The following is an 11,415-nucleotide window of genomic DNA, read 5'->3' on the forward strand; positions in this document are numbered from 1 at the left end:
ATTTTATTATTACTTTTTACCTACTTTTTTACTATTCATTACTTTTCACCTACTTTTTACTACTATTCAATATTTTATTATTACTTCTTCATTACTTTTTCACTATTATTCACAAATATTCTCAACACTTCTCACTACCCAAACATACCCAGTTCGGTTTATAGTACATCCAAAACGGACCGAACCTGTGCGAGAGACCACACAAGTCAAAAGATGAACTTGAATCAATCTATTATCGCTTCGAATTCGTATCCCAATTTCGGAAAGAGTCACATTGGTACAGACACTGTTGCGCACTATTAGATTCCCTAAGTAATTTATTAATGAAAAATACTCTAATAATCACAAAATGATTACATAAAAATAATCTCACAATCTAACATGATTTGTAAGATTGTAAATTTACTTTTATTATAAAGTAGATCTAACAGATAAGATGAAATCACGTCAATTTGTAGAATTATTTTTTAATTGAATCTATATGAAACTTTGTTTCTCCAAAAAATTACAATATGAATCGTATGATGCATACCATGAGCCATTATAATATATAATTTGAAACTTCACTGTTAAAATGACGAGAAAATATATTTATAATCGTAAATTGTGCAACGGTCAAATAATCGCTTTAAAAAAAGTAAATAAAACATAGGAACTACATGTGACAGAATCTCAAACTCAACTGATGTAAGAAGTATAACTGTAATGCTATGAAAAATTTTAGACATAAATCTCACACTCCTGCACATCACTTAAAAATATGTGATTTAACTTTTTTACTCTCATATTTCTTAACATAAAATATGAAATCACATATTAAGTTGTATACAAGAATATGAGACTTATGTGTAGCACAACTCGTAATGCTAAACTTAGATAAGAATGCACAAAACAAAAAGAAAACAAAGGGCATAAACATGAGTTTTACCATTCATGTTCTTCTCGTGTTTAAATCACGGCTAAGCAGTCAGTAGAGTACCAAAAATTAAGGTCTCATATGTTTTAGAAAATATATCATTTCATCTCATCTCATTTAATCATTACAACTTTTTTAATTTTTATTATAAAATAAAATAAACAATTCAATTTTTTCAAATCTCAAAATAAAAATAATATTAAAAAATATATATTCTAATAATATTTTATTTAATTTTTTAATTTTAATCTCAACTCATCGTTTCATCTGAAAAAACAAACGAGAATTTCACTTCTTAAAAGTTTCTGAGATTTTGCAAGAAGCTAACAACGTCCGGCTGAGTTACCCGTCACAAATTTCTCGAGGCAATTTTGAGCCGAAGAATAATTAAAAAAAGCTTGGTAAAAGTAACACCTGTGCAACAACATCAACTCGACGTAAAGACAGCAGCATAAAACTAACGCGAATAAAGGACAACTTTCGAGGATTTCTATAGTTTTTCTATAGAATTTAAGTAAAGCCATCAAATCTTATGGCGATTTGGTCACATAACGGCTAAACAATTTCTTTATGCTAGGTAGACTATCCATGTCAATCTCAAAATGGATGATCATTAAAGATCAGCTTCTCCTGTATAATCCGCCTATTTGCATGTCCAGGACTTCTAAAATACTAGAACAATGTCCAAAATTCAAATATTATAGGAATAAAACAAGCATAGAGGACAACCTAACAAAAGAAAAGAAAAAAAGAAAAAGAAAAAGGAATAAGGAGAAAAGGGTAGAGGGAATAGACAAGATAAAGTACTTGGAGCGAGCCATCAAGAATAATCCAACTTCATTTCCAAGCTTCAACGTCCATCTGCAGATGTAAATGAGTCTGCAAACCCGGATGGACGAGTTGGAATACTGGTTTGGGTATTGTCTCCACTAGCAAGGAAAGACGAAGAAGAAGATACATCCAAATGACTAATTCCCTCGAATGACTGCCACTTTTTAAGTGCTTGTGGCAATGGCATATCAAGGTCAATTCCATACATATCCTCGGCATCTGGTTCTGTTGGTTTCCAGAACTCAACAAGAGATGAAAGCACATTCACTACATGCCCCATGTCGGGCCTCTGATAGGGCTCCCTAGCAGTGCAGTGACCAGCCAACTCTGCAACAGTATTAATGCTGGCACGGGTTTCCTCGTCCAGTTCTATAGTTGGGTCGATGGTCTTCTCGAATGTATCCTTGCTAAGGTGCATTCTGCGAAACCATGTGACAAGGTGCAAGCATTCTTCAGGCTGGGATTCATCCAGTGCTTTTCTACCAGTGATCAGCTCCATTAGAATCACACCAAAGCTATAAACATCAACCTTGGTATTCACCCTACCAGTCACTGCCAAGTCAACCATGTAATTTTAATGTCAGAACCATGAGAATTGATAATTGACCAGAAAGCAAAATCAGAACAACGACCTGTACTTGCTATGGTACAATATCAAGCAAAAGGGAGGGATGCAGGGGGCATAGTTTGGCATATGGATAACAAACATCTACTTTAGGACTTGTTCATTACCTGAGAAGAGTTTCCATGGAAAATGGACTTCTGTTTAGTTACCATGGTATTTGATTACAAAAAGTTCTAATACTACCTTCAACTAATCAAAGAAGTTGATTAACAAGTGGGTCAACTATGTAATTACAAACCGATTACTTCTCCCATGCCAACTCTTATCTTAAACCTTTGGCATCTAAATATAACCAACAACAAAACAGACACTAAATAAACAAAGGTACAGACAAAAATGAGTAATCAAAATAAATGTCAAGGAGGAGTAATCAAAGTGAATGCACCAAAATAGACTACAGAACAAGCCATGAAGACAGTATGGGAGGCTGCGCGGTCATTATTTGACCTCTAATCCTCTAACCAGAGAGATATGGTTTAAGTCCAAAGTCAGTGTCTTCATAATACATAGTGACAACAGCTCCATCACTCGTTGTTGTGTTACTTCATCCTGAAAGCTGTTTTCAGGCAATTACATTGATACAATTGTTTTCTCAGAATGGAACCCTCAATTGTAGTTGGTGAAATAGACAATGTACCTGCCATTTGCTATTCCATAAAAACTATTGCCAGTGTTCCTACTCTACTACAAAATGGCTTTTCTATAAGGATGTGATATTCAAATTGATTTTCTCCTTGTTGCAGCCTCATTCCCTATTATTTCTCCTAACCTACTTTGTTATATATATGATGGTTTGACATTTACATCTTGATTATAGTTAAAATCCAATGTCTCTTTTAATTGGTTACTTCAAGGACAATGAGCTACAGATTTTTCTGTGCATCCAAAAGAGGAGAACTTTATTTAGTACTTCTAATCTTAGGAAAGATTACCTGCATATTCCGGCGCGAGATACCCGAAAGTTCCAGCCAGTCTAGTCTCAACTGAGAATTTTCCTTCTGGAGCAAGTCGAACCAATCCAAAGTCTGAAACTTTTGCCCTCATATCATCTCCAAGAAGAATGTTGGATGGTTTAAGATCCCTATGGATAAAGCTTCGATGGGCCAAACCATGTAGATATTCAACACCCCTGGCGACATCCAAGGCAATGGTCAACCTTCTTGTCCATTCAAGTGATTTCAACCCTATCTCTCTCCAGTTAAATAGATGCTGACTAAGAGTCCCTTGAGGCATGTATTCATAGACAAGAAGCTTCTCATTTCCATCCAGACAATACCCAAGAAGAGCAACCAAGTGTCTGTGTCGAACCTTAGTAAGAACTTGAATCTCAGACATGAATTCAGAAAGGCCCTTTTCACCCACTGCCCCCGATTCCATTCTCTTCACTGCAATCTTCGTCCCATCATGCAACTCCCCTCTGTAAACAGTTCCAAATCCCCCTCTACCCAATATATTTTTCTCGCTGAAATTGTTGGTCACGTTCTTCAAAACTTGAATGGAAATGACCATACTACCAGCCTCCACAACGTGAATGTCACCATGTCCATTACTTCCGAGACTCAAAGCTTCATTGGCTCCACCATTAACACTACGCTCAGCAACTGTCATCTTCAAGGCATCCTGTTGCCCTGAATGTTGAGGATGTATTACAACAGTATGTGGGCTTTGTACTTTCCCAGAACGATAATGTTTTCGTCTAAACAGACAGAAACCAACAACCCCAACTAATAGCAATGCGCCAACACAGCCGAAAACACCCCCCACAATCGCTCCACCACCCTTGGATTCTTTCTTACCATTTCCATCACCACCACCACCATCTGGATTGGAAGGTGAACCCGGTGGAGAAATTTCCTTTCCTATATCAGGGTTCCCAACTGTAATCACTTCCACATTACTTCTAAAAGATGGCACATTACCATGCAGTTTATTGTTTGAAACGTTGAGAAACTTAAGATTAGGCAATGTCGTTAGTTCGGCAGGGATGGTACCCGTCAGATTATTATCAGACAGAACCAATTTTTGCATCGACGCAAGCAGAGAAAACTTCGGAGAAATAGTCCCCGACAGACCCATTCTCTGAAAATTAACAATCGTAATGCTGCCATTGCCGACGCAAACAATCCCCTTCCAGTTATTACAAGGATCATTTTCTTTCCAATTCTCAGCTAAAGTTTTCGGGTAACCGAACGCCTCCACAACTGATAGCAAATCATTAACACGCCCATCGCAGGAACCACTGGGTTTTTCCGTGCAGAAACTATTGCTGCCTTCCCTCATGTCAAGGTTCACATTCCCACCAAACGTCGGCCGCGGACCTTGAAGCAAATTATTCGTTAAATTCACTGTTCTAAGGTTTGGAAGATTCACAAATGACGCCGGAACAATACCCGTTATTTGGTTGTCCCTAAAACTAGCATCCTGCAAGCCTTTCACTCTGGAATAGTCCGGTATCGGACCCGTGAACTGGTTCCCATGTAACCAAACAGAAGTCAAGAATTCCATATCGGCCAGTACCGCAATTGTACCATTAAGCTTATTATTACCCTGCTGTCCGTTTAACCAAAGGGTCTGAATTCCCGAACCCGCAAAGCTCGGAGGCAATTCGCCTTGGAGTTTATTAAAGGCCAAACGCAGGTCCGCCAAACTTACCAAAGTGCCGAAAAGGTCTGGGATTTCACCGGTGAGATTGACGCTGTTGGCCGAGAAGACTTTTAGCGAAGTTACGTCTTTGATACTCTCCGGGATGGTCCACGGAGAGAAGGGGTTGTAATCGATGGCTATTGATTGCAAGGCCGTCATGCCGCTGAAGAAATCGGTGGGGAAGGAAGTGAAGCGGTTGGTGTGGGCTATGATTGTGAGAAGGGAGCCATGGCCTGCAAAGCTGGGGAATGGGCCGGTGAACTGGTTTTGCTGGACCTCGAACTGGGTCATGGCGGAGAGGTTCTGGAGCTCGTTGGGAAGCGTGCCACTGAGGTTCAAGCCCTTGATTTGGATGACGAGGATCCGCTTCGATCCGTCGCATCTAATGTAATCCCAGTTACATGGGTCGGGGTCGGACCATCGGAGAGAGTCGGAGTTGTTGATGCTCTGTTTGAGAAGGTTCATGACTTGCGCATCGTCGGAGTGGACGGCAAGAGAGAAGGAAATGAAGCAGAGAAGAAGAGGAAGGGAAAGGGTGAAAGTAAGAAGACATGGACGGTGGGTCGCCATTGTTTTCGGAGAAACCGAGAATACACAGATAAATTAAGGGGAGGCGGTGCTTCGGTGGAGAGAATATAGTCAATAGAGATAGACTTGAGAGTGGGCGCAATGGGCGGAATAGAAAAGGGCAATGAAATTATGAATACAAACAAGTGGAAAAAAGGCTGGATTTCTAAGTGGACTACCTTGTACTAAGAAAGAACAGTATACCTCTGGCATTGGACAATTGGACATCTCACGTATAGGTTAAATTCCGACAGAAAACGCCAAAACAAAACAAAAACCAAGATAACAGAAGATACTAGAGACGCGTTTCGTACTGTAATGTTGACAAAAAAACGTGAGGGAAGACGTTTTTAAATATATATATTCTGTCACTTTTCCATTATAAAACTAACGAGAGGACACGTGGTAGTTTCCGGTTGACTGATACGTGACATCAATATATACATCATCAACCAAAAACTAACACGTGGCATCAGTATGCCACATGTTAATTCTATCATTAATTTTTTAATGACAATTTAACATATATATATATATATATATATTTAGGTGCAACTTTTTTATAATTCAGAGATCAATTATGCAAAAGTTCAAAACTGAAGTATAGAATTGCAAAAATGTGAAAATTAAGAACTAATTTTGCAATTAATTCTAAGAAACAAGTGAATAGATTCTAACTTGTTTACTAGTGGTTATTGATTTTGCTTATTGACTCACAAAGAATAACTCTATTTGAAGGATTTCATATTTGGAAAATAATTCTATTGGAAGCTTGTTTTTCTTCGAAGCTTTACTATTTGATAAAAAAAAGTATTAAACTAAATAAAAATTGCAAAGAATAAAAACATGTATATAAATTAAGGTTTTTCTCTTTAAGTTTCTTATATACCATCTGTATGTATTGATTGAGGTACAAATTGTGTATAATGTTTGAAATACAGCTGTCATTTGAATTTCATTCAACAATCCCAAAAGATTAGAGCATATCAACCACAAGTATATTTTGCCTAATAAGCTCTAAAGAAGATCTCCACCACATAAGCAAATCATTCACGTACTAAGCATATCTAACTAGTTGGTGAACTGTTTCATTGCCCTTATCTTACCCGACACACCTCATAGTTATGATATTTTTTTCAAAAGATCTTGAATCTCATGCACCAAGTTACCCATACTTGATAAAGTGGAGGAAGTGGAATTGGTATCCTCAGACCACTCTTAATCAACGAGTCACTTTCAAGAATAAGTAACTAACTCTAAATAGGAACTCATTTGTACACCTTATAAATAGCAACATAGCAATAACCTCAATATCTTCTACTTCATTAACCTTATCGATAAAGTTTTTGACCCCCTAGCAAAATCTTCCTTGGAATCCTCACTTCAAAACCTGCAACATGATAGATTCAGGTGGAATGGTCCAGCTTCAAACACTCTGAAGATTAAAGTCAAAATTCTTGAAGATAGCAGAGAAATAACGCTTAATAGTATATCTGATAGTAGTAGAAACAGAGGGAATTATTCCCTGTAATGCTTGACATTGAGGAGACCGCATTAAATGGCCTCTTACCTCTAAGGATCAATAATTGTCATTTGGTTGCCATATCTTTAGGGGTCTCCCTTCTCCTGTTTAGAGAGAGAAACTCTCCCTTCTCTCTAAAACACTCAATCTCTTTGAGTGCCTTCGCTGGAGAGGAGGGCATAGCTATGTCTCTCACCCTCCTCTCTACTTCCTTTCCATTACTATGTATACACTTTCATGGTAGTGTTTTTTTCCCCAACCTCCACCGGTTTGGTTTTGATCAGATCTATTGCACTTTGGCCGTCATCAGTCGACACGCACCCCACCACGCCATTCTACAACCTTTGATCTACTAGGACGGGGCGGAATCGTGCCAAAAAACTCGGTGCATGGCCCTCACATGCGGCTTGTTTCCGCACGTGGTCTTCACGCGCCGCCGCGCCATGATGCATCCGCCGGTTACACTTGTCGTACAAGCAGATTCCCCATACTGAGATCTTCTAGATCTGCTCAGCCTCGCCTCCATACCATCGACGTGTGGTTGCCACGCACCACCACAGATGCGCGAGAAGACTAATGACTGGTCGCAGATCAGTCCATCTGATGCCGTGCTTTCGACTATGTTATCGCTTTTCCTAATCAATGATCTTGAAAAAGGGACTACGGATCTCTCCAAAAAATATCTCAAGACAACAAACTGGTAGAGTGGGGACCAAAAAAATGGTTCCAAAACCCATTTTATTTTCCTTTTTTCCACCACTGTGGTTATTGTACTGGAGCGTTTGTTGGGGAACCCCACCCCCTCCTTATGTATCATTATTTCCGTTTCTAATATAAATTTGCTTGCTTAGGAAAAAAAAAATGCCATTTGGTTGCCCATGCTTTGAAGCAAGGCGGTACATGCTTCATTTAATACTTATTAAGCTTTAGATCTCGTTCATTAAAATGATCCATAGCAACATAGCAATAGCCTCAATATCTTCTACTTCATTAAACTTGTCGATAAAGTTTTTGACCCCCTAGCAAAATCTTCCTTGGAATCCTCACTTCAAAACCTACAACATAATAGATTCAGGTGGAATGGTCCAGCCTCAAACACTCTGAAGATTAAGTCAAAATTCTTGAATACAACAGAGAAATAAGGCTTAATAGTTGATCTGCTAGTGGTAGAAACAGGGGGAATTATTCCCTATAATGCTTGACATTGAGGAGACCGCATTAAATGCTCTCTTACCTCTAATGATTAGTAACTGTCATTTGGTTGCCCATGCTTTGAAGCAAGGCGGTACATGCTTCATTTAATACTTATCAAGCTTTACATCTCATTCATTAAAATGATCCATAAGGTCACTTATGCATTTATTGCTCCAATCTTGAGGGTCATTCTCATCCCATCTAGTTGGTCCCTTGTTTGATGCTAACAAAACCATTTTTCAGTGTGTGATTGAAAAATCAGGGTTTCCACCCATGAGGTGGAGCACTTTCCTTGGTGAGGTAGTGGGCAACTAGGCAAGATTATGGTTGTGCTACCTTGGTGTGGCATGGGCATTTGATTGAGCAAGGCAATAAAAGCGAGCCCGGAAAAGTTGGCTAGCACCCATTTAGGTGATATGGTGGCACTATGCCTGAGAATGATCATGTCTCTGCGGTGTTGACAGCCTGTCTTGCTAGTACTGAGGTACATAGCGGCACGATGGTGAGGTTTTGCTGCTATATGTCTTGGTCACCCGTTAGCTTTGTACATGTATTTAGTGTAGCGCCCACTGTAGTTCTCTGTCGAGGAACAGTGGTGCCAGGGATGTGAGTTGGTTGGCTATATTCCTTTTTTAAGTGTGGGAATCTTGTGTGCTTGTGTGTAACAATAATCGCAGCGGAATAAGTAAAGGGGATTGGTCAAAGTAGTACTAGATAAGTGTACAAATACTCTTTCATCAATAATAAAATCCATACGTCACTATAGCTTTGTCCCAAATATAATTACATACCATTATAAAATCATTACTAACATCAAAATATAAAGAACCGTAAATTGTTTGTCACCCAACTACAATAAACTTTGCAAAATTTACAAAAATACTAAATCTAAACGGGACAGGCCCCCATGGCTATTCCTTCGGCCGGGATAGTCTTTCTTCCTCAGGGTAACTCTCTTAGGCTACATCTACATCAAATTCTACAGCTCGGAAGAGCAAAATTGTAGTAGGACTATCATGGTGAGATTTCAATGAAACCTTAGCAAGTTAAAACCCATGACAGTACCAATAATGAGAGACAATGGAGATGAATATGCATGCACAAGTTTATGTAAATAAAGTCGAAAACACATATCTCTTATGCCAGTTCCTATTTGGAATGGAACATCCGATGCCTTGACTTTAACAGAAGCCAATAATAAGCTGATGCATCACCTAAGCACATAGAAAACTCCTACACCGCATGACACCATAGTAAAGGAAAAATCAAAATCCATTCTACTCCCGTGAGAGTTTCTCCTGCGAACCCAAAACTGTCAAATGCACCCACCCCACCGCTGCACGCCATATGACCTCCAAGACCGCCTCTAGACTAGACCGATTCACACCTTCAAACCTTCATAGCCCACCATAGTCACACAAATCATCGCATTGCTACCCTCCAGACCACGTGACCATCACATTGGTGCCCATTCCTCCTTGTTTATCAACGTCTTTAGGTTTGCAAATAAAATTATATCGTCTTGATGAGAATGCAAAATGTCATATTTTTCTCCCTGAATATCTAGTCTTTTATACTTATTTGGTGCCTAAATGTACTCATTATTCATTTATTTTGATTTAGGATGCAAATGGAGGCGTTAAATGCAAAACAAAGCTAATTGGGCGATTTTGGACACTTTCGACATCACTTTGGAATCTGGATATAACTCTCTCATCCAAGCTCCGATTGAGATGATTCAAGATGCTATAGAACACCAAGAAAAGGCTCTACAGCTTTCATGTTTTGAGTTTGGATAGATACTGGCTGCATCAAGCAACTTCAAGCCCGTCACAAACATAGATAGATATTAGAGACATTAGACACCCATTTTGAGGTAAAACATACATATAAATGGAAATAAAAACAAATGCTTCTCCTGATCTTTCTTTCAATCACTTTTTTATAATTCTTTCATTAAAAAATTTTCAATCTCTAATAGAAATAGATGATCAATATATCATACAAAAATGAGAGGGATGGATCTAAGTATTTGTATATATCAAAAACAGAAAATCGAAGGGCAATAAAAAAAAGGCATTTATTCTATATGGATACAAAATAAAGAGTTAACGTACAGTTAATTCATGATCAGCAAAACAATTCCCACAAAAACTCTAAGAAATGCACATTCAAACAAAACAACATTTTTCAAAGAAATCACTTAATTACATATTAGAAGGTATCAAAAAGGGCCATAAACGCTAATAGAAAAAGGCTCTATTTTTGCAAGAATATCACCCACGAATTTTGCATTATGCTAATATCCACAACTTAGATCACCACGTACACGGAAGGCAGATATACAAAATTAAACCTTAAGAAAGAACATGGGAATTAGATTGACAGTGACAAAAAATTATTGAACAAAAAAACAAGAAAGCTATGAAGCCCAAAAAGTTATGCATGAAGGTTTCTTTGATAGAAAAATTAGACAATAAAATATACCTAAAATAGAATTTATTCCCTGAAAATCAACCTCGGTCGTTCGCAAATTGAAGCCCAAAAACTTAGCTCACAGCCGAATATGGAGGCACTAAGCCTTGATTTTATAGGGGTAGGAAAAGACTTGAAAATGAAGCAATATTGTCAGGAAAGTCAGAAAGCCACGTGCAAACTGGGATACAAGGAACATGGATTTGCAGGTGGGCTGTCCATGGAGGAACATCAAAGTATGGGGGGAGAAAGGTGTGGAAAATGGGACTCTGAAGGTGAACAGAGGAGTTGACGCAGTGAGACCTTCAAGTGGCATTTCATCCATCACAAACAGGAGTGACCATCGGCATAAATAGGAGGTGGAAGCACCGTGAACGTATTTGGCAAAGTGGAGAAGAACAGGTACTATGGGGGGAAATAAAGTTATTTTCATGTTTGGGTGCCCCACAATGAATCCCGACGTAAATTACAGCGTCACAACAAGTTAAAACCTTTTCCGGCGCACAAACTCACTGCTGATGCTGAATAAATCATTGCAAAAAACTATTTAAGTGAAGTCCAACACAAAATTTGAAGCTTGGTGTTAAAAATGTGCAGCGAGTTGAAAATCGTTTGGAAATGACATTTTTCTTGTAACGATTG

General features: G+C 38.5%; 1 protein-coding gene across 1 annotated transcript; it reads right to left on the minus strand.

Annotated features, from left to right (window-relative positions):
• Positions 1–1,507: 1,507 nt before the first annotated feature.
• On the minus strand, positions 1,508–5,735 carry LOC108993470 (receptor protein kinase TMK1-like). Its single transcript, XM_018968401.2, has 2 exons — positions 3,305–5,735; positions 1,508–2,299 (listed from the first exon to the last, which is right to left on the minus strand). The coding sequence occupies exons 1-2, from the start codon at positions 5,583–5,585 to the stop codon at positions 1,767–1,769; spliced, it is 2,814 nt and encodes a 937-aa protein (XP_018823946.1). The 5' UTR covers positions 5,586–5,735; the 3' UTR covers positions 1,508–1,766.
• Between the last annotated feature and the right edge of the window lie 5,680 nt (positions 5,736–11,415).

The sequence above is a fragment of the Juglans regia genome, chromosome 16 (assembly GCF_001411555.2).
Source record: "Juglans regia cultivar Chandler chromosome 16, Walnut 2.0, whole genome shotgun sequence".
In the NCBI taxonomy this organism is placed as follows: Eukaryota; Viridiplantae; Streptophyta; class Magnoliopsida; order Fagales; family Juglandaceae; genus Juglans; species Juglans regia.